Consider the following 25,203-nt stretch of genomic DNA (forward strand, 5'->3'; position numbering starts at 1 on the left):
AACAATCTATAAGACCTCATGGAAGAGGCTCAGGTATTTGAAAATAATGATCGATAAGTTATGTCTTTATTGTGTTACGATGGAACCGATGTAAAATGATCGTCGACGATGTTGTTAATATAATGTAGCGCTCAATATTATTAATATTGACGAGGATCTTGAGCTCAAATCTATCATGGAATTTGGACAAATAAATGATTGGCCAAATGAAAAATATACAATGAAAATTGACTTCATCTGAAAAATATGAAGCTGGACGAATAGTCCCAACACCTGAAAGTATAAAGGCTATATGGAGATATTGAAATATGATTAGTATTATATTGCAAAAAGGAATCCTTGATATAGATTTGTTTATTCTAACAAATATTGTCAAGGTTTTGTTGGTTATACAAATGCAGGGAATAGTTTGTTGTTCAAACAATCTATTTCCATGTGAGGACGTGTGACTTTTCTTTGAAGAAAAGATCCCAATGATAGTGAAGGCGATGATATTTGTTTATCTCAATTGAAAGAAGGATATATCGAAGGAGACAAAATAAAGCACATTTCACCATAGTTCTTTTCAGACATGATCTTCGACAGATTGGTGATATAGACGTTCAACAAATTATTTTGATTGATAATTTGGTGGATCTGTTCAATGAGTCATTACCAACCCCAGCATTTGAAAAGCTGGTATACGGGATCGGAATGCGTCATTTTCGAAAAGTAAAGTGATGTTTTCATCAGGGGGAGTAAGATACGCGCTGCACTCTTTTTTCCTTAGCTGAGGTTTTATCCCACTGGGTTTTTCTAGCAAGGTTTTTAGCGAGGCATCAAACAATGCGTATTACAAGATATGTGTACTCTTTTTCCTTCACTAAGATTTTTTTTCCCACAGGGTTTTTTTTAGTAAGGTTTTAATGAGGCACATTATCTATGGACATCCAAGGGGGAGTGTTATAAATAATTATCTAATGGTGGATGTCCATAACTCCTAAAAGGAGTAATACCCACTACTCTTCTCCATTATCTCCATAACTCACACTACTCCAATACTTATATGGAGTTATGGTTGTAACTCCCAAAACTCCATAACCTCCTTGTTTATGGCATTCTTTTGTATACCTCTATGTAATCCTATAAATAGAGGATTTTGGCATCACATTGTACATACTTGAAACACTTGAAAATATACAGAAGAAATAAGATTCTCTCCTCTCTTTCTTTTTACATTCTTGTCTATTTATTTGTTTTAGTTTCGTAACATTTGGTTCTTTTTAAATGCCAAATAAAACTTTGTTGGAAAAAAAAGTTCAAAAAAAAAAATTTCCTCCTCCTCCTCCTTCCATCCTAATGTTGATTTAGAAAGAAACAAAAAACTGAAAAGCTAATTAGCATGTGTTCGGTAATTTATTCTTACTTCACTTCTCCACTTCAAGGATGAGATGAGAAAGAGTAACAATATCAGTATCAGAATAAAAATTGAACGTTAAACAAAACTTGATCAAGGGTCCATTCAAGATTCTCATGCTTGTCTCTCTCTTTATCTCCTTTTTCCTTTTTTTTATTTTTCGAAAACCCAACTGTACACTCTTTGTGAATTTCTTGTGAGAAGAGATCGAAGAAATCGATGATATTACTGCAATCTCCCTCCAGATATCTCCTTCAGATCTTGTCCAATCGCGTCCAGAAGTAAGCTTCCACCATTTCTGATTTTCAATTTCCCCCTTTTTTACACTTTTGCGGATCAAATTGTCGGTTAGGGAAGTGTGGATTACATTCTGCTGTTTTATCTCTCTTTTTTGTTGGGGTGTATTGATTACAGCTTCTATGTTTGCTACTTCTGCAAAGTTTTTAACTCGTTATTGTGCTTTGATTATAATGATGAAGTACTTATATGCATCTCTGGGAATTAGCATTTTTCCTGTTACTCTATCATAAGCATAAATTTGCAGTCTTTCAGTTGCATATATGGGTTCCAGTTAAATCTTTTTGGTTCTAAACAACAACAACAACCAGTGTAATCTCACAAGTGGCGTATGTGGAGGGTAGTGTGTGCGCAGCCTTACCCCTACCTTGCGAAAAATAGAATGGCGTCGCCGGGACTCGAACCGGAGACCTTCAATGTGTTAGACTGACGTGATAACCGACGTCTGTTAGATATTTGATGGAGAGCAAAAATGCTTACCTTTGGCAAACTTAAAGAACCAAACTGCAGGATAATAATAGCTGGTTCTTGATTTGTCCAATTGCTATGAGCTTATTCTTTCGCTAATTGGTGTATGGAATATGCTAAAAGTGTTGAAATGTGACTTACCTAGTTTACTGATCCTTGAATCTTCCGAAAATTTATTCTATTTTGTGCAATGAGAGCCGATATGTTCTCTAATTATGTAAATAATCTGTAGCAGATGCTGATAGCACATCCTTATTTTGCAGTCTTGAGAAAGGAGTTGAACTGGATTGCCAATGGGTTGAATTTGATGATATCCGTTACCATATTCAGGTGAGTTATTATTGTACGGCAGTCCTGTTATGATTTTCTTTTTATATTTTCTACTTTTTTCCCTTTGAAAGAAAAGGAAAATAACCATCAAACACATATTATTATTTTGAAGATGTCAGTTGAGATGGTGGCATTTTCATCTTGACATGCTGTCATCTTCCTAAGAAATGAAACAGAATGATATATCTGGCAGGCTAATGTGTGACATATTCTGCAGGCTTCAGTGAAAAATCCAAATGTCCTGCTTCTTTCAGTATCATTGCCCATACCACCTCCAGAAACTGTCCTCTTTGGTGGACTTCCACTTGGAGCTTTAGAAGCCATAAAAGCAGCATATGGTGTAGTTGCACAAATTCTTGATCCTCCAAGAGATGGATTTAATCTCACACTTAAACTGAACTTGTCCAAACTTCCCCCAGATGAAGGTTCTGCAAGTTTCCTCTTTAAGGTCATTATGAGCTTGCCATAATTGCACTGAAGGATATAGTATATTAGTCCAACCTGCAATTACTAGAAAATTTGGAGGTCCTTAGTTGTAAGGGTAATTGAGAAATAAATGTGACTGTTGATTTCATATTGCATGTCTATTTTACAAAGTTCTTTTTCAGTATAAGTCAAGAACACTCATTATAAGCATACATTCACATTCACACACATACACACACATGCACACACGAGTAAAAAGGTTTTTCTTCAATTAAAAATTTCAGTGTTTCGTTCTCTTTTTTTGAGAAAGAAATAGAGAAGGAGACACTGAAAATTTTAAGTGTTTCTGGGTTTTTCCAGTGTTCCCTTATCCTGTAGTTCATTTTTGTTTGTGGGCATGTGACATCTATTCCTCAAACTAATAGGGAAATTGATCATTATTGTACTCATTCTTTGAGCTTTTAAGAGTAATGATATATTGTCTGAGTAGTGGCATAGTATAGCTGTATATTTTGTTGTATCAGTATGTAGCATATGCTATTGGCATTGCATAACTTAATTTCTGTTCTTGATTTTATATATATATATATATATATATATATATATATATATATATATATATATATATATATATATATAATGTCACTGCGGCGTGCAGCCCGATCCATAATGTATATATAATCCTCTCCATTAGGTCCTCAACCTCTCTGAGACATTAACCTCACGGCCACTCGGGCATATCGGTGAAAATCAGGGAACTGATCCCAAACAGTTTTCGTATATTAAGAAGTATAGTAATGAAACTGGTTTTAAACAATAAACAGGTAAAACATGACTGAGGATATACTTTCAAATCAAATAGAGTGAGGAAAGTAGTAAAAATACCCCTAAGGGTCTAAACAGGTCGGCACAAGGCCCCAAAACACGGCGTACAGCCCAAGATATAGTATAAATCTCTAAAATGCGGAATATCATAAGATTTCAAATCAAACACGCGGCTTAATGGCCTCTACGGGACGGACCAAGTCGCAATCCCTACCGGTGCACACCCACACGCTCGTCACCTAGAATGTGCGTTACCTCATTTATCAAAACAATACGAAATACCGGGGTTTCATACCCTCAGGTCCAGATGTACAATCGTTACTTACCTCAAACCGGGATAGAGATACTATTCCGCGACGCCCTTTCCTCTCGACTCGACCTCAACTCGCGTCGAATCTACCAAAAATCTGAATCATAACATTAGAATATGCTAAGGGAACGAAGCCCGTGCGAAAACAATCTAATTACAACACAAATCCCGAAATTGGCCAAACCCGACCCCCGGGCCCACGTCTCGGAATCCAATAAAAAGATTTCACCCCAATTAGCAAATACCATTTTTCCTTAATCATCTGAAGATCATCCCCTAATCATCTGAAGCTCTTATTCTTTCCCTAATTATCTGAAGCTTGCCGCCTGCCTGAGGATTTTATGATCTTCCTTTCAGAGCTTGAACCAAGACCTTACACATGCAATCTCAAGCCTACACATCATCCGCATAAAGCATACGATCCTAGGATAACCATGAGAACCTTCGTATTCCCCCTATGAACCATTAAGCAACTATGCACTCAACTAGCCAAGAACTTTCTATAATGCATCCCATCCAGAAGAAAATCACTATATCATCCCATGCTCCTCACGCCAGCAACGAAAATATAACCCCTCTAACCGTTGTGAAACCGTCAAGAACTTCTCCTGATCCTTTGCACAAAAAACTAAAACCCCGGGTCTAAATCCTTCTAATACAAAACCAAAAACTACGGCAGGCCACATCACCAACAGAGCATTGCCATGAAACACTTGTTAGAAACTCATTAAATCTCGTAAGACCACCAGAAAGACTAATCATTATCCTTACCATTACCGATTCGGCTACTACCAAAGCTACCCCAATTATCCGAGTTTCCTTCTGAATTTACCTTCAACTTGATTTACTCCTTCTTGCTAATAACATCGCAAATTCCTTCAACCCAGGACTACCACACGAGACCCAAGCATATACCACTCCAACAGTCTAAGGCTCACAACCCGCTGCCAATTCTCCTTTCAAATGTTCCCAAAAAGCACCACATTCAGAATAACCTACCCTGAAAGGGCTTCGCTGGCAAAATCTTGTTAAGCACATTAATACTTGTTCCTAATACTGCATGTGTAGAATCCCATAATTTGATACAGAATACTGACTCAAGCCTTTACACACCTCCAAAATGCAAAACCTCAGTTTCTAGACACAAGGTACAAACTTGAAAGTCTTCCAATTATTGCACGTTTAAAATTTTGAACACATTAGAACCATTTCTCTAAAGTAATGCCATCTACCCAAACTCCAATAGTCCGATCAAAGAACCGAACAACCTGCGCCTCATTTACGCTTTGACACTGAACATATAAACCTTACCTTGATGCAACCAAGCCCTTCTTTCCTATGCACGAGCATTCTTTATCAACAGCAACTCAAGATATTCCGTGGTTCTCAAACCACCTATGAAGCATTGACATAACCTTTCCTTTAGTCGAAAGAACAAATTTTCCTTTATGTCACGACCCAAACCGATGGGCCGCGACGGGCGCCTAAGTCCTACCTGTCAAAACACCCCTAAGCATGCATCTAAAATAGAATCTGAATAACATCTGGCTACATTACAAAATTTAACATAACGTGAAAAGAAAGCCTGCCATCAAGGCATATGTACGTATGCATGCAGAATTAAGTTGGGCGAGGCCGGCAAGGCTACAATAGACAACTATAAATCAAAAACTGAAAGCCGACAAGGCCACATACAACTCAACTAGACATTACTGTCTACAGACCTCTGACAGAAACATAATTGTACAAAAAGACGGACTGAGCCAACCGTCATATCTCATATAACATATTATATGTACAAACGTATCGTACCAATATCAAAAAGCAGCTCCGGATCAAAATGGAGCACGCCAACTTCTCGTGATCGGGGATCCTAAGAAGGAGGACCGTCAGCTTGCCTACCTCGGCACCTGCGGGCACATGAAAACGCAGGGGCCCGTAAATAGTGGCGTCAGTACGAAAAATGTACTGAGTAAGTAAGATGGGAAATTTAGTACGTAAAAGACCATAGATGAAAACATGGTAATACTGAAACACATCTTTAAATCTAAATAAACTTTGTAAATCTGAAACGTTTATAACGTCATGCACGTGGTGTAAATGTCATGCCATGCATAGCTATGGTGTACATAATTATCATCAAGCCCACTGAGGGCATCCATATATCATCTCGGGCCACTGTGAAGCAATATCATCAACATATACCAGCTGATCAGGTTGGTGGTGCGTATATAACGCCCATAACCTTTCCAAATCCCATATATATATATATATATATATGTGTGTTGTGTGGTGTGTGTGTGTGTATATTATTACCAATACATATATACGCGTATATAATTGTCGTTTGAATACATTACATATATACGTATATAACGCAGTTTGAATCATATTTCAGCCACTGTGGGCAACTATCATCATCATATACCAGCTGATCAGGTGGTTGGTGTGTATATAACGCCGTAACCTTTCCCATATCCCATATACATATATTACATATATACGCGTATATAACGCCATCTGGTCGATGGGTTAATGCACATGTAAAATGAGTGAAAGATACGTAATAATCTCAATATTCTTCCAGATAAAGTTTTTTCCCAACTGCGTATTATTCTGAGACCCACGAGCAGAAGTGATAATAATATTTTATCATTGGGAATCAAGAATTATAGACACCCCTTACTATTTCTATGAATAGAGTAATTTATGAAAGTTGTGCATTTGCTCGTTCGTTTATATAAAAAGATAATTATCAAGATTAGGTAGTATCAGATATGTAAAGAATAATTCGTCAGTTGTGTATGGCTTTTACAAAAAGTCAGAAAATTTTGTAAATAAAACACTAAACTCTTAATATTAATCACTTAACTAGTCTAAGTGTTCCATATGGCTCTTTGCTGACAGTTGACTACGGATTCTAAGGAGTATTAAGGTGTACCATTTTAAAAAATATTATAAGAGCATGCACATTCTGGATTTGACTTTCGTTCTCAATTATAAAATGCCACTGATAACATTCAATGTAACGAGAGAGTAAATCTCACATCCAAACGAGGAGAGTAAACTCACGCCACGTTTTAAACTTATGAATTTTTGAAACATACGTTCCTGCCTTTTTCATGAGGTTTATAACACACTCCCCAGACCTTAAATTAGTAGTGAGAAATGAGTTTCAATTGCTATATCATTTGGATCTCCAAAAGAAATAAGGAATAGCCTTATCATACCTGTTCCTGCGAAATTCTTGAACGGAACTTAGATTTGAAAATTGGAATGAATTTCTTAGACAGGATAATATGTAATCGGAAGAAGCTCTTTTGACCTCTGTTCCAACGTTGTCGTTGGAATTGTTATGGAACTTGATAAATTGTTTTGGTTGAAGAACTCTGTTTCCAACGTGTTGTTGGAATTGTATGGAAACTGGATGAAATTGTTTGTTGAAGCTTTTATATGCTTCTGTTTAAGGTGTTGAATAAAGAATGTCTACCTTTGCAGATTGTAATCTTTTGAATTGCTTCTTAATTTTCAAGAATATATGCCAAAAGTCTTATTTGGCTAAGACTTATCATGTAACCAATATTCCAAATTAGCCATTTGGCATTAATGAACTTACTTAGTCATCTCCCAAGTGTTGTGGCTTTTTGCCACCGTGGGGGGGGGTGGGATTTTAATATTTTTATCTGCTTTATAGGTTTAACTGGGAATGTCTTGTTACCCAGTAATTAATCAATACCCGCAAATTTAAAATTATCACAAATTTACTTAAAATTTGTATTTATTTTTAAAATCACTTCAGTGAATATTTATATATATACGACCGTGGTCATATGGTACCTTGCATGGTTCTAATTTATAGTTATCGGTTATTATTGCTCGACCCGATATTTTTATTTCCAAAATGACCACTTTCAACAGAACTCGTTTTTCTTTGATCCCCTTTACTCTTTATCCTCATAACACTATTTATCGCTTGTTTATAAATAGCGTAAGTACGTTAAGTCCATAATGATTCATCCCGAAGTCATACGTCCGCCGTTAACTTCAGAAAAATCGAAAATTTTTAACGTACCGAATACGCAAGATTGTAACCCACTTTACTCGAGCCTCCTCGCGGCTCAATCTCCACAAACCATAACTGATTCACAGCACGCCTCAAACTGGAAACCAACTATAGCACATAACCGTGCAATCAGCTTCAATAGCAAACTCCCTACACTTGGCTCCGAAGCCACTTAGCACAAAACACTACAATAACTCATAACGCATATACCCTATTGCTGCCATAATAAATAGTGAGAAAATTAAACTCATCCTTCCATAAGCTCGTGAAACATAGGACCATCTGGTACTTTAAAATCTCTGACAAAATCTCGCATTCATTCCTCGCAACAGTTCAAGCCCACTCTCTTAATAGCGATCCCAAATTCAAATTTCAAACACATATTTTTTCACTTGTAAATGAGATCTTCTCAACAGACAACGTAAGGATGCACACAAAACCTCAGAACTCACTCCGTAGGAGATAACCCACCTGCTTTGCCTCCAACAACCATTTCCGTATACCTTCCCACGTCATAGAACAATTACCGCAGTCACTTATCTCCCTGAGTCTGAACTCATACCGCCATTAAGAATTTTTTTTTTTTTACTTCACTCCCACAAGGAAACATGAAAAGATTCTATCACACGCCCATAACTCGGGGCTATACTCCTTCGAATCAAGATGGAAATCAAGCCGCCTAAGTAGTTCTTCTATCCTTCCAGCAACCTTTCTCGTCGCTTCCAAATTCATATGAATACATCTTCGCCAGTCACATTCATACTCGCTTCACGGTAACTATCCAGTCATCAACTTCCCTAATAGAACACACAGCACATATAGATCCAGAAACACATGCTCACGCAATCAAAAACCCTCGGTGCTCAAGCTTAAGGCAAAAATCCGGCCTCAAGTATTCCAGACTGCGCCCCAACATCAACACACAGAGATCACATTTTTCTCGCCCCTCGATCAGGGAATCACGAGCCTCATCGAATGCAAATCTGATACTGAGCGCTCATGCGCGCACACGAACACGTTGATAGGAATTTCAAAGAGTTACATTTAAGCTAGAATCAAAGGACGCACACAGATTTAAGAATTCCAAGAATGTGAAGTGTTCCTAAAGGTTCTGCAGGCCTCATCGAGGATAAATAAGACGTCTCCGTACCGAATCCGCGAAGACTCTACCTAAAACCATGCTCATGACTCGTGAGGAACCTATGTAACTAGGCTCTGATACCAACTTGTTTCACGACCTTAAACCCGGACCCGTCGGCGATGGCGCCTTCCGTGAAGACAAGGCAGCTGACACATTCCCATTTCACATCTTTAAGCCAATTGAATAATAAGTAAACTGTACTAAGTCCTACAACATGATTAAATCTCAAAAATAAAGAAATTTAACAGTAATAATTTGCAGGAAAACAAAAACCAACACATCCCGATCACCATGAGCATGCCCCTTACTAAAGGTCTGAAACAATCAAGAGATCTTAAAAGGTGTTACTAAATTACAGTCTTAATGAAATCCCAAAAATCAAAAAAAAAAAAAATCCAAAAAAAAAAAAAAAAAAAATAAAAAAAAAAAAAAAAAAAATAGAGGCGAGAAAAGCAGTGCTGCGAAACGTTCGGGCAGCATTTTGCTAACTTCGATACTTTGCTCTGTAGCAACCAATACGCCGCGTACATGGTGTGTGCAAGATAATACCTCGAATCTGGCACACTAAGGTTGCAGGGAGTTATAAATGTCTACTTCCAATCTCAGAGAGTACAACAATCATAACTAAAGACTGAGTGAAGGAAATTCACGAAAAGTACATCAAACATGCTGTATAGAAGCAGTACAAAACCCAGTAAGAAAGCAATGAAGCTTGTGAAATCTCTCTTAAGCACCTTAGCTCAGTTTAAAACTTTCTTTCAAAAATGGCTTTTCAAAACAGTGAAGCAATTTGAATGCAAAAGCAATATTAGAACAGAATAAGCATAAGAAATGATCCGCCCACTCGCAAGCAAAATTACACAATTAAAAACAGGTAAATGACAAGGTTAAATAAGAAGATAACCACATAAAGGTTCGCCCCTTGGACAAAATGTCAAACCAAATAAAACAAAAAACAAACCGCCCCTCGGGCAAAATTCAGAACTATACCCATCCCTCGGTATATTCAGAAAAAACCAATACCAGTCCCTAAGGCTATATCTCACATCACAATGTACCCGCCGCTCACTGGGGGTGTGCAGACTCCTAGAGATGGCCTCCCTTATGGCCCAAGCGCAATATCAAGCCATTCTGCGTTGGCAATCAGTCACTAGGCTCCGGCCTCTATCAATCAAGCCACCTCGTTGCGTACATTTATCTCAGGCCTCGGCCTCATAATCAAAATCATGTATCACCGCTGCGGCATGCAGCCCGACCCAAAGTATCCTCACAACACAGGCTCTCCGCCGTACTCAGTCAAAAATCACATAAAGCCATCGGGGCAAACAGTAAAACATGATGCTCAGCCCACAAATTAATTATTTAAAATTATCATTTCAAGTTGTTAAAGCAGAGTAAGCATTGTTGAGTTTTTTGAAAACAGTAGAATATAGCATGACTGAGTACAGTTTAAAGTCAAAACAGTGATGGATAAATTATCAGTTAAAGCCTCTAAGGTTCAAACACGTTTTTTTTTTTAGCACGAATTCCCAAATATGACCATTTTAATCCAAAATTTATTAAGTATCGAACATTAATTGTCAAATACGCAGTAGAAAGTCATTCGGGATGGACTAAGTCACAAACCCCAACGTGTGCACGACCCACGCTCGTCAATCTAGGGCGTGTGTCTCACCTCAATATAGCACAACGATGATGCAATTCCCGGGGTTTCATACCCTCAGAAATCACATCAATTAACAATCAATACTTACCTCGAATCGTCCAAACTCTAGCCCACGATGCCTCGCCCGCACGAATCGACCTCCGGTGCTCCAAATCTAGCCAATCGGTAATATCATTAAAATTATGCTAAGGGAGCTAAGGCCCAACTCGAAAATATTCCAATTTACATTCTCCCGAAATTGCTCAATAATCCGGCCCGGGGCCCACGCTTCGGAATCCGACGAACTCATAAAACTCCGACAACCCATTCCAACCCACGAGTCCATCCATACCAAAATTACTAAAATTCCGATTACAATTCGGCCTTCCAAATCTTCAAAATTCTTATGTTTTAAATCCACTAGGGTCCAAATCCCCAATTTACACCTAAAAAACATTTGTTTTAATCTAGTCGGATTATTCCGATGATAATTCAATAATTATGGAGTAGAAATTATTTCACAAGTTGACTTACCTCAATATTTCCCATTGATTTCTTGCTCAAAAACGCCCCAAGCCATGTTCTTTCACCAAAAAAACGTCAAAAATTGAAGCTAAAAAAACACGTAACAACTTTAATAAAATCCGAGTGTTGGGTCGCCAAAGGGGCCAATTCCCGTCGCTTAAAAGGTCCAATCTGTCGCTAAAAAGTCACACCAGATCTGATGCACCAGCAAAAATCTTTTAATTTCACCTTAAAAAAGCTCTAACTCCATCCATCGAACTCGGAATTCGATGATTCTTGGTTCTATTTGAGGTCACAACATAATTATACAAACATGTCCTTCAATCGAAACTCAAATTTCGGAGCTCGTTTGCTCAGTGCGATAATCCATTTCGCTCGTTAACAATTAACCACTTGGATTCGCCGTCAATAAACCCAATCGCCGACCTAATGAAATTAGGACCAAACTTTCCAGATCACTCCTATTAATTCATTACCAAAATTCGGAAGATACTCGAAATCAAATTTTTCGATCTCTAGAACTAAAAATGGGACTTTTGGATCATTACATGTTTATGCTTTAAAAATGGGCAAAAATCTTTCCAAAAAACTCTTCCGAAACTTATCCGAGACTCATGGGACCTCGACCAAATATTCCAACAACCCTATAATATAATTCAAAACTTGTTCAACCTTCGGAACACTCAAAAAACATCAAAACATCAAATCACCTCGATTCAAGCCTAAGAAGTTTCAAAATTCCGAATTCCGAATTCGATTCAAAAAGTCTATCATAACCTCGGTCCGAATGACTGGAAAATTTTTGCACACACCATCACAAATGAAACAACGGACCTACTGCCTATTTCCGGAATTCCATTTTGACCCCGATTATCAAAATTTCCACTTGCTCCCGACCGGAAAACGCAAATTTTCAATTTCCCTATTCGAGCCTAAATCTATCACTGGACCTCGCAAAATACATTTCCGGACGCGCTCCCAAGTCCAAAATCACCTAACGGAGCTAAACCAAATCATAGAAATCAAATCCAGAGATCGACAATACTAAAAGTTAAAAACTTGGTCAAACCTTTCAAAATTTCATGCTTCAACTGAAAACCTGTTCTTCCAAATTCATTCGATTACCCTGAAAACCAAACCAACGATTTACATTAAGTCATAATACATCACACGGGCAAGCCATGCCCGTTGAACTGGCGAACAAAGTGCAAAAATCTCAAAACGACGTCGGGTCATTACACCAAGATATGGAATCAACTGCCATAGGATGGTTATAGCAGTTGTTCCATCTCGCAGCATTTTAGTTGATATATGGGCAGTAAACATCCTAATGGTACGCCAAGATGGTGGCATGTCATATTGTGCTTACATTTATTGATATGTAACACCAGGTCTCTCTTTGCGACCAAACTTTGACAAAATGAAATAAAAAACTTCATCAAGTTACGGATTTTCTAGAAGTTCCCGTGAAACAGGACGGATTAGAATAATAAGACATATGGAAATTTCAAGAACATAGGGCACCTTAAATACTTTCTATGAATTAGAGTCATTTATGAAAGTTGAGTGCATTTTGCTCTTTCATTTGTGTCGTAAGATCTAGCCAAAACGAAAGAAGGATATTCCTTAACATGCCTGGAGTAGGAAAAAATACCGTATGATTGTCTTGGAAAAAGTTTTGCCAACCGTACTCTTTAGAAACCGTTAAAATTTTACTCTTGCTAATAATTCTTTGTTGGATTCCTTTTTTGGTTGCAAAATTTCAACATTTTTTTTGTGGGGAGAAATTGGTAGAAATTTAACGTTAACACTCTCACATTCGCTTCTGATTGTAATGTTTTGTTGGCTATTGAAATTATTAGGTTTGGAGAATGAAATATGGTTTGTATTTTAAAATTACTAGAATGAGTGTACGTCTGAAATCACTATATTATGGTTGCCACCTAATCACAATATGACCAGAGTCAATTGTTTGATTATGGTCTTGCTGCCAGTGGGGCGTGAGGGTGGGGTGGGGTGGGAAATTATTTCAAACTTTATCTTACTAATTTATTTAATTAATTAATATCCCTGCTACTTGCGATAATTAACGCAATTACCCAATAATATAAGAAATTATCTCAAATTACTTAAAAAGTCTACTTTATTTTTAAATACACTTATAAGACCATACTATCTTGGTCATATGGTCTCAGCCTTGTATGGCATAGTCCATATATGAATATCGTACTATTATATCGCTCGGATTCGATAATTTTATCCCTCAAATCGGCAACCTTCCAAACGAACTCATTTCTTCTTCGATGTCCGTTTACCCTTATCCTGTTCACGGCACTTACTTATCGCTCTGTTATAAATAGCATAAATGCGTGAGTAACCTCAAGATATCTTCATTCCCCGGAGGAGCTTCCTAATTTCATTTATGGCGCACTTTCACGTAGTACGAAACTGGGTTAACACAAATAGTTACCAAAATAACTAAATTAGATAAGAAAAAAAATTAATAGCTAAAAGTTGATTGAGGAAGTACTACTTCCCCGAGCGTAACTTCTCGTAATTGTCTTAAATTATTTAACTAATGAAACTGAGGAAACGGCACGGATGAAAACATTGCAGCCACTTTCATTTGCACTTTGATACTATGGGTCTATGATTCTTGCTCCAAATTTTCTTTTGGCGTGAGAGGTGAGGCACCATTTTCTTTATTAAAAATAGTGGACATGCACTCGTGCTTGATAAATAAGATTTGGTGCTTATTCATAAACTATATTATGAAGATACGGTTTATCCAAATAAAAAAAAAAAAAAAAAATTCAAAAGTTATGAACGGATCATTTACACCAAATTTGTACTGTTTCCCAAAAACCAAAAATTTGCGGGGAAAATAAGAACGCTTGTCCAACATTGAAATCATTACATAATTTATATTTATTCCTGTCATATATAAAATTTTACTTTTAAAGTTTTATGTAATAGACTATTCAAATATCAGTTTGCCAAAGTTGTATACTATTGTGACTCGGCTGGGCACAGAGTTATGACACTGGTAAATGCCACGTTGCCGCAAAACTAGTTTAATATTAAATATACAACCACTTTATATGAAATAAATATTAATTATATTATTTCATATCACATATATATTAACCAAGTAATATTATTTATTTTCTCCAAATCAAAAACTTCAATTTGTACAATATTAATTAAGTTTTCTGTGCAGCAAAGAAGAAGTTTGGAGAAATAATTTCATTTATTTGGGCTAATTAAATTCTCTAATTTAATAATCAAATAGTAATAGATATTCTTAGCAAAAATTAAGAGCACTCGTAGTGTGGCGACCCGCAGGTTAGTGTACGGACCCACAGGTTCAATATTAAGCTGGTAGTAAAATTGATCAGATCATATTACTAATTAAGGGTGACATCTAGGCACACCCTTTAACCGGTGGTAGACATAATTATAGTATCTTCCTTTATATTTATAGCTCTGAGTCACCTAATATAGTCACTGTCAAATCTTATAGGGCAACATGTCAAATAGTCCATTAATATATTGCGAATGACCGTAGAAAATACACTTTTTATTTTTTAATCAATTGCCATGGCCAACGGTCTTAATTTGAACTCGCTTATTAAATTTGACAGATATGAAGCTTAAACTCAATTACGCAAGAGTTGACACATTTCTATCTTGATGCAATCAATTAATTCTACAAGTATTTCATAGCATATCAATATCGTTCTTCAACTATCCGGCCTAAGGGCATACAGATTAGTACAAAGCACAACTTACAATGATTGGTCAATTTGCTATGACGACTCATGTTCAAAAAGAAAACCTTACATCACATTTTATAGAGAATATATAATTCTATATTGACAGTTATACTGCGTAATTGACTCGACATAGGAGAATTTTCAATCGATCATATTCACACATGGCATCATCTATATATGTGGATTTACTTTACGAAGATTAACTAATTCTTTCATCTCATAAAAGACGGCCACAATAAGAATTTTAAATGCTAACCGGATTAACTAATTGTTCAAAATTAATAATTATATTTTTCAAGAAGAAATTTAGATTAAATTCAAAAAAGAAACTTTACTAATAGTTTATTATAATCCTAATCAAGATCATACAGTTTTTAAAATTAATTAAGGACTTTATCATATTTACTCAAGGAATTAATATAATTATTAATTAGAAAAACAATAGTTTCATAATATAATATCGAAATAACATTACACAAAAGTATGTCAAATCATCAAACATGAGCTTTTAATATAGCTTATTCTAGTGTTTATCCCTAACAAAAACCAATAAAAGAGTGTATCATCTCAAGGACAACCCAATTTATTGTATTATTATTCATTATTAGAAAGGAAAAGGGGACAAGATCAAATAATTATATAGAGACATTAGAGAAGATTAAAAAATGAAAACTTGAATAGCTAGCTAGGAAAAGCTCGAAGGGCAACAATCCAAAGAAAAAAGAATATTTGGTATTACAAGGATATGATCTAGTGGTTAAGCACGGTGGGCGAGGAGAACCATACTGAGGGTGACCTTGGTTCAAATCCCAATAAGAAGTAAAATCTATCCAGTCACAAAAAAGAAAGATAAAAGACATTTGATTAAAAACTCATAATTATTTTTGGTTGTTATAATAATTAATCTAATGGATTGGATGGTCCATAAACTCCTAAAAGGATAATGCCGCACTAACTCTTCTCCATTTACTCCCGATAAACTCCACACTACTGGGGGCAATACTTATATGGAGTTAGGTTGTAACTCCCAAACCTCCATAACCTCACCCATTGATCTTACTCCACGGTTGATCTACCAAATGTTTAATGTCTTGTTTATGACATTTTTTTTGTATATAACCTCTATATTAATCCTATAAATAGAGGGTTGTTTGGCACTCATATTAGTACAACACTTGAAACTGAAACAATACATAGAGAAATAAGATTCTCTCCTCTCTTTCTTCTTTAACTTCTTGTCTATTTGTTTGTTTCATATTGTTACTGTTGATCTTTGAGTTTCGACGACGTTGATTCAGCACGAATTGCTCATTAAAAATATTTACAACGAAGCGGACGGACCTCTATTCATTTTTGTTCTGTCACGCGCTGGAGTTCTTCAAGGCAATCCAGTTTATTCCATAAAAAATACAAAGCTAACACACCTTATGGTGAGTTATGGGGTGATTAATACAGTAAGTAAAGAGTTATAAAATGGTTGAAGCCATTAACTTAAGGTTTGTATCTCTAACACTGAGGCTTTTTTATTGCCCAATGACGTCCGGTGCTGCCCGTTGTCATAAGTACTGAGCTTTCTTGTCTTCAAATTTATTTTTTGTAGGCTTTCTGATAACACAAAGTTGGAGATCTAAGGAACCTTTGAAGAAAATAAGTTGATGAAAGCGGAAGTAGGTAAAGAAGAAATGCAAGCGGAGCAAGAAAAATAAACTAGATATGTCGAAATTTCGAGGAAAAGGTCAAGAAACCCGAGATTACGTGTTAATCTAGAATTTGGACAAGATCTAATGACAACAATGTGGTTATGAAAACCAATTCCTTCACTAGAGATAAGCTAATCAGAACTAGATTTCGGAGTCTTTGACTTCTAGTTTGAATAACTTACGGACAACAAGCTAAGAACAAGAAACTTAGTCCGCGGCTTTTTCGAAGAGATAGTCAAAAGGAAAAGCCAAAGATATTCACAAGAAAGAAAATTATCTTACTAACCCTTTAAGCTATAGAACTAGCTTAGGGTTGCAAGATAAATTCTTCAAAGTTAAAGTTCAACAAAGTGTCAAAAAACTCACAATAAAATATATATTAATCTTCAAAGATGATCTTCTTACAGATGGAAGACAGAGCTACCCCTTATATATACGGTATGAAAAAGGAAGCCTAGTCAAGACTTCAAATAAATGAGAATTATATGTCCCTAGGAAGCATAGAAGACTACCCACACTAAGAACCAATGTAGTCAACAAACATTATAGGCCAATTGCAAGTCAACATAGATTAAAAAAGAACTATTAAATATATATTCTAGAAACTATTTTTGAGGGTAGCTATCTTCGGGTGTGAGCACGCGGCAGCCGATGCGTCAATATGGCCTAGGAAGATTCATCTCTCTTCGGTTTGGGGCATATTAGGTAGAGGCCCTCATTCCATCCTCTTGAACGTTTAATTGTTGCCTCAAAATTAGTTGTAAGACACCCTGTGGTCCAAAGATTCCTCCTGACTGTGGGTGCTGAGCGATTCGTTCTTCTATTAGTAAAAACCAACGTTTTTAATTGCCAATTGAACCCATTGCTTGTTGGAGATTTCTTTGTTGATGACCGTTGGTCCAATAGGCCTTCTTGAGCTTCTCATGGAGTCTTCATCCTTTCTCTCTGTTAAATGAGATTGGTTGAAGCGTAGTCTCACGCTAATCCTACTTCCATTTCCACTGTACTTACTGGGTGAAATATGTAATGACCGAGAACTTTAACTCTTTCTAATTCGGTGATTAAGTAGAAGTCAAGTTATTTTACATATAGGTCTATTAGTAGTGGAGCTATGGTCAAATTCATCGAGATGCATAGATAGGTTTGTATACTTTGTGCAATATGCATGACTATAATGCATGCACCTTGTGAGCATAGTTGCAGTTTATTGTCATTTAGACCAGTATTCGCTTGTTTCTAGATGCAAACATTTTAAGTGACGAGTGGACTTCATATATGCTAGATACGATAGCTCTAAGATATAGATTATTGTAGTAGATTTTATCGGCTGTTCACATAATTTAGTGCGACAGTGAGTAAACATGATCATTAATGAGCGCTGGGGCCGAATTTATTACGCATATTATTTTTCTGGGTACTTCACGAATTTGCAAGTTCTAATAGTATGTTTTCAACGGACACTATAGTATTGTTCAGCCACTTAAAGGGTAAGACATTGGGTTCAAGTCCTGATGGCCTGATGGTGATAAGAGTGGATTTGATGTCCAACTATTAGGTTACATGAGCTTTTTGCGCTGTATGGTGTAGGGCGAATTGGGTTTTTAGTTCCAGCGACATGCATCACGATATTGATGCATCTCAATGATGACTATTGTAATGAGAGAAATAATGTATCGTTTTTGAAGAGTAACATGAATCCTGTGTCCTACTTGATTGATCTACCTTCGTGGTGAACTTGAAGTGTGGATAGCGCGGCTCTATTCAGAGATACTGAAGTGCTACGGATGCTAGAGATGGTTCACTAATACTGTTAATGGGCGTGCCGAAGAGTAACCCAAAGGATTAATAGGCTATCGATTATGGTAAGTTATTGAAGAAGGAGAAACAATAGGCGGTCTTCTGCATGGTCTAAAATTTCCTCAAAGGTGTAAGAAAATTGGATGTATCAATATGGTCTCGTTAAATATGAGGGCAGCGATCAGACTGATTATAGTTTTATTCTTTGGAAAAGAATGCGACTTGTGATTTAAACATTGTAAATGCAACTCATTCCGTAAGTGAGTGTTTAAAAATATATTTGTTGATAATTATGACCTACAGATGTATTATCGCATGGTTAAGAAAAATACTACAACTCACCTCTAATGGGAGGTTTGAGAGAAAAGAAAAAAGATCATGAACAATTACGAATGTGGTTACGACGATATATGTCATTGGTCGTGGTAATGTGGTAGTCGAAATAATTTTTGCCATGCCTTATAAAAGAGGTTATTAAAAGGCAAAAATTAAGCAAAAAAAAAAAGATTTTGCTATAGATGATTTTGACCATGGACAATTATATTGATAAAGATATTATTCACTGTGGGAGGAAAAATTCACCACTTGGTGGTGTTATTATTAAAGAACTTGTATGTTGCAAAATTATTGAGAGCTCCGACAAGAACGCAGATTTGTTACTCCACCCGAATAAATAAAATTATCATTGGCATTGGTGGTAGTAAATTGTCTCAAAAATGGAACTTTTTGATTTCCAAAATATAGTTAACCAATAGTGGTTGGTTAATATAGTACTATAATTCATTACCGGGTAAATATATGGGAAAGGTGACCGATTTTTTCTTCTATTTTGCTACTTAAGTTAATTAAGCATGATGTGAATCACATGCCCTATAGTAAATTAAATATTTTACTGAGAATAGAATAGTTAGTATGGCCGGTTTGGCCATTCCCGGTTCAATTATGATGCGAAATTAATTGAGAATTCACATTGAGTTATATATTGAAGAAATAGAAATTCTTCAGGAATCTCTTGTGCTGCTTATTATCATGAATATTACCAGTCAAGGTTGAGATTGCAATCCCTAAAATTCTGGAACGAATATAAGGTGATATATATATGGGCCCAGTACCTTTTTTTATTGCCCATGTGGACCGTTTAGTCTATTTATGATTTTAAGATTAATAGGATGCATTTGTTGTATGTGTTCAACGACTGTGCGTGTTGTTATCAAACTTGCAGTTTGGATTTTGCAATATTGATTGCTCAAATTACTTAGATCACAGTTCCAATGAATATAAATTTAGATGATTTTATCTGATAATGTTGGTTTTAAATCCCATGTTTGGTTTGTAGCAGAAATTGTATGCTTCCATTATAGCTAATCCATGGTTATGAAGAGACAAAATTCGCAAATAGAAATTGGTATGAGGTGTATTATACAATAAACACGTAGCAAATCTAGCCAAAGAAGTTATGATAAATTCTCCCTATCAACAGGATTGGTGTTGGCGGATGCAGAAGCCTCGAGAATATTCCCATCTGAAGAAATATGGGATTGGTGGCCTATATGAGTTTTAATTGTGATGGCCAACAATGCACAAAGATGTAGGTTACCAAATGAAGGCTTTGGTAAAATGTGTTGGTTGGATCACAGACATTAGGTGGGAGAAAATAGAGAGCAGCTGAAAAAGTGATACGTTGGAAATGACTTTATTATAGAGTAATCTAGATCTCTCGTGACAAGAGAAATTGTGAAGTTGAAGTTCAGAGTGGATTAATTCCACGTTGCAAAATACATGCCTAAGGGGCATCTGCTGACCCAAGCTAAATGTCATATTTCAGCTGCTAATGCCTGCCAACTTAAAATAACGTCTAAGATGGACCAGAGTCTATGAAACCTTGGTTCACAAGATTAAAATGCCTTAAAAGAATTGTGGAGCAAATACAAGCGGTCATTATAAAGAGGCGAAGTGCTCTAGAAGAATGCACACGAACGACATCAGACAATCATAAGGACCTCATTGGAAGAGGCTCAGCGTATTTGGAAATATATGATCGATAAGGTTATGTTCTTTATTGTGTTTACGATGGAACCGATGCTATAATGATCGTGCGACGATGATGTTTGTTAATATAAATGTAGCGTGCAATATTATTAAATATCTGACCGAGGATCTTGAGCTCAAATCTATATGGAATTTGGACAAGATAAATGATTGGCAAATGAAAAAATATACAATTGCAAAATTGACTTCCATCTGAAAAATATGAAGCTGAGAATAGTCCCAACACCTGAAAAGTATAACAAGGTCTATATGGAGATATTTGAATAATGATTAGTATTATATTGCAAAAAGGAATCCTTGATATAAGATTTGTTTATTCTACAAATATTGTCAAGGTTTTGTTGGCTTATACAAACTGCACGGAATGTAGTTTGTTTTCAAACAATCTATTTCCATGTGAGGACGTTGGACTTTTCTTTGAAGAAAAGATGCGCCAATGATAGTGAAAGGCGATGATATTTGTTTATCTCCAATCTGGAAAGAAGGATAGTGATCGAAGGAGACAAAATTAAAGGCACATTTCACCATATTGCTTTTTCAGACATGATCTCGACGGCAAGATTGGTGAATATAGACGTTCAATTTACAAATAGTTTTGGATTGATAATGTTGGTGGATCTGTTCAATATGAGTTCATTAACCACCCCAGCATTTGAAAAGCTGGTATACGGGGATCGGAATGCGTCATTGGTTCGAAAGTAAAGTGATGTTTTCTATCAGGGGGGTTTAGTAAGATACGCGCTTGCACTCTGTTTTTCACTTTAGCTGAGGTTTTTATCCCACTGGGTGTTTTCTAGCAAGGTTTTTAAGCGGGCATCCAAACAATGGCGATTACAAGATAGGACTATCTCTTTTTCTCACTAAATTATTTTCTCCCACAGCTTGTTATTAGTAAGGTTTTAAATGAGGCAACATTATCTAATGGACATCCAAGGCGCGGAGCTTTATAATATTTATCTAATTCTGTGTGGAATGTCCATAATCCTAAAGGATATATACCGCACCTAACTCATCTCTCCATTTTATCATCCATAACTCACAACTACTCCAATAACTTATATTGGAGTTAAGTGGTTGTAACCTCCCAAAACTAATTAACCTCCTTGTTTTATGGCATTCTTTTGTATACCTCTATGTAATCCTAATAAATAGAGGATTTTGGGCATCACATTGTACATACTTGAAACCACTTGAGAAATATACAGAAGGAAATAAGATTCTCTCCTACTCTTTTCTTTTTACATTCTTGTTGCTATTTATTTGTTTTATTTTCGCTAACTTTGGTTTCTTTTAAATGCCAAAATAAACTTTGTTTGGAAAAAAAAGTTCAAAAAAAAAAAATTTCCTCCTCCTCCCTCCTTCCATCCAATAGTTGATTTAGAAAGAAACAAAAACTGAGAAAAGCTAATTAGGCATGTGTTCGGTATTTATTCTTACTTCACTTCTCCACTTCAAGATTGAGATGAGAAAGAGTAAACAATATCAGTATCAGAATAAAATTGAACTTAACAAAACTTGATCAAGGGTCCATTCAAGGATTCTCCATGCTTGTCTCATCTCTTTATCTCCCTTTTTCCTCTTTATTATTATTTCGAAACCCAACTGTACACTCTTTGTGAATTTCTTGTGAGAAGAGATCGAAGAAATCGATGATTATACTGGCAAGTCTCCCTCCAGAATATCTCCTCAGATCTTGTCAATCGCGTCCAAGATAGTGTAAGCTTCCCACCATTTCTAATTTCAAATTTCCCACCTTTTTATACAACTTTGCGGATCCAAACGGAATGTCGGTCTAGGGAGATGTGTGATTACATTCTGCTGTTTTATCTCTCTTTTTTGTTGGGTGTACATCTGATTACAGCTTCTATGTTTGGTATCTTCTGCAAAGTTTTTAAACTCGTTATTTTGCTTTGAATTATTAATGACTGAAGGTACTTATATGCGATCTGCTGGGAATTAGCATTTTTCTGGTTAAGCCTTATGCTATAGCATAGAGCGATATAATATTGCAGTCTTTGCAGTTGCATATATGTGGTTCCATAATCTTTTTGGTTCTAAACAACAAACAGACAACCAGTCGTAATCTCGAACAAGTGGCGTATAGTGATGAGGGGTAGTGTGTGCGCAGACCTACCCTCTTACCCTTGCGAAAAAAATAGAATGGTGCGTCGCAGGGACTGCGAACCGGCAGACCTTCAATGGTTTTAGACTGACGTGGATAACCGACGTCTGTTAGATATTTGACATGGAGAGCAAAAAATGGCCTTACCTTTGGCAACTTGAAAGAACCAAACTGCAGGATAATAATAGCTTGGTTCATTGATTTGTCCAATTGCTATGAGCTTATTCTTTCGCTAATTGGGTGTATGGATATGCTAAAGTGTTGAAATGTGACTTACCTAGTTTTACTGATCTTGAATCTTCCGAAAATTTATTCTATTTGTGCAATGAGAGCCGATTATGTCTCTAATTATGTAAATAATCTGTAGCAGATGCTGATAGCACATCCTTATTTTTGCAGTCTTGAGAAAGGAGTTGAACTGGATTGCCAATGGGTTGAATTTGATGATATCGTTACCTATTCAGGTGAGTTATTATTGTACGGCAGTCCTGTTATGATTTTCTTTTTATATTTTCTACTTTTTTCCCTTTGAAAGAAAAGGAAAATAACCATCAAACACATATTATTATTTTGAAGATGTCAGTTGAGATGGGTGGCATTTTCATCTTGACATGCTGTCATCTCCTAAGAAATGAAACAGAATGATATATCTGGCAGGCTAATGTGTGACATATTCTGCAGGCTTCAGTGAAAAATCCAAATGTCCTGCTTCTTTTCAGTATCATTGCCCATACCACCTCCAGAAACTGTCCTCTTTGGTGGACTTCCACTTGGAGCTTTAGAAGCCATAAAAAGCAGCATATGGTGTAGTTGCACAAAATTCTTTGATCCTCCAAGAGATGGATTTAATCTCACACTTAAACTGAGACTTGTCCAAACTTCCCCCAGATGAAGGTTCTTGCAAGTTTTCCTCTTTAAGGTCATTATGAGCTTGCCATAATTGCAGCTGAAGGATATAAGTATATTAGTCCAACCTGCAATTACTAGAAAATTTGGAGGTCCTTAGTTGTAAGGGTAATTGAGAAATAAATGTGACTGTTGATTTCATATTGCATGTCTATTTTACAAAGTTCTTTTGCAGTATAAGTCAAGAACACTCATTATAAAGCATACATTCACATTCACACACATACACACACATGCACAGCACGAGTAAAAAGGTTTTTCTTCAATTAAAAATTTCAGTGTTCGTTCTCTTTTTTTGAGAAAGAAATAGAGAAGGAGACACTGAAAATTTTAAGTGTTTCTGGGTTTTTTCCAGTGTTCCCTTATCCTGTGTTCATTTTTTTGTGGGGCATGTGACATCTATTCCTCAACTAATAGGGAAATTGATCATTATTGTACTCATTCTTTAGCTTTTAGAGTAATGATATATTGTCTGAGTAGTGGCATAGTATAGCTGTATATTTTGTTGTAATCAGTATGTAGCATATCTATTGCATTGCATAACTTAATTTCTGTTCTTGATTTTATATATATATATATATATATATATATATATATATATATATATATATATAGTTGGTTAAGTAGGTAATCTCTTAACAAAAAGGGTACAAGTCCAATGCACAAGCTGTTAGGAAACATTATACAAGCTAGAGTTTTTCTCTACAAAATTCACCTAGTCATCTCTACAAGTTAGTTATTCTCTACTGCCGGAAAGGAAATGGCAAACAAAGTCATCTTAAGGTTGAGCATGGGACTTTCGTTCCTCATAAATTATAAAGTTGATTCTCATTGTCAATAAAGGAAGTTTAACTGTGGCTAGCAATAGTTAATCCAGCTTATCCATTTTCCCCCGAATCCAATTCTTATCGTCTTGTAATGCAGAAGTTACATTTCCCATGCCATTAAGCTTTCTCAATCCAGCTTACATGGAATCTCTGACTGTCTACTCTTAATTCTGATATTTGACTATTAAAGCAGTGTTAGAAGCTGGTTTCCATGAATAAGTAGATTAGGTGTATTTGACACCATTTCATTTTGCACCTTCGATATTTTTCACAGATATGGTAATGAGGTCTGCCTATTTGATTCCCCATTCGACCGTCACTGCTAGTGTCTCATATGATCAATATTCCTCAAAAAACCCTTCTATGCCACAAACTTCTACTAATCAAATCAGCAAACTCATTTTTAGTATCTTGACGCCAAACGGATTTTGCTTCCATTCTATCATCCCCGCCTGCTCCTTTTTGGGATTCATTAATAACACAAACATTGTACGAAATTTAACACTCATTGAACACAATTTGCTACCACACACCATTATCCCCTCTCTATCCCCTTCTCCTCTTTCCCTTACCAACCCCCCCCCCCCCCCCCCCCCCCCA

The 25,203-nt window shown here is 36.2% G+C and overlaps 1 protein-coding gene across 1 annotated transcript in view; it reads left to right on the forward strand.

The window, feature by feature from the left end:
• The first annotated feature begins 1,335 nt into the window (after window positions 1–1,335).
• LOC109210347 (actin-related protein 2/3 complex subunit 2A) overlaps window positions 1,336–25,203 on the forward strand; it is a 38,316-nt gene continuing 14,448 nt past the window's right edge. The window contains exons 1-3 of the mRNA XM_019373750.1: window positions 1,336–1,677; window positions 2,425–2,491; window positions 2,709–2,916. Coding sequence (XP_019229295.1) covers window positions 1,616–1,677; window positions 2,425–2,491; window positions 2,709–2,916 — 337 coding nt within the window. The 5' untranslated portion in view covers window positions 1,336–1,615. The remainder of the gene's footprint in view (window positions 1,678–2,424; window positions 2,492–2,708; window positions 2,917–25,203) is intronic.

The sequence above is a fragment of the Nicotiana attenuata genome, unplaced genomic scaffold, assembly GCF_001879085.1.
Source record: "Nicotiana attenuata strain UT unplaced genomic scaffold, NIATTr2, whole genome shotgun sequence".
In the NCBI taxonomy this organism is placed as follows: domain Eukaryota; kingdom Viridiplantae; phylum Streptophyta; class Magnoliopsida; order Solanales; family Solanaceae; genus Nicotiana; species Nicotiana attenuata.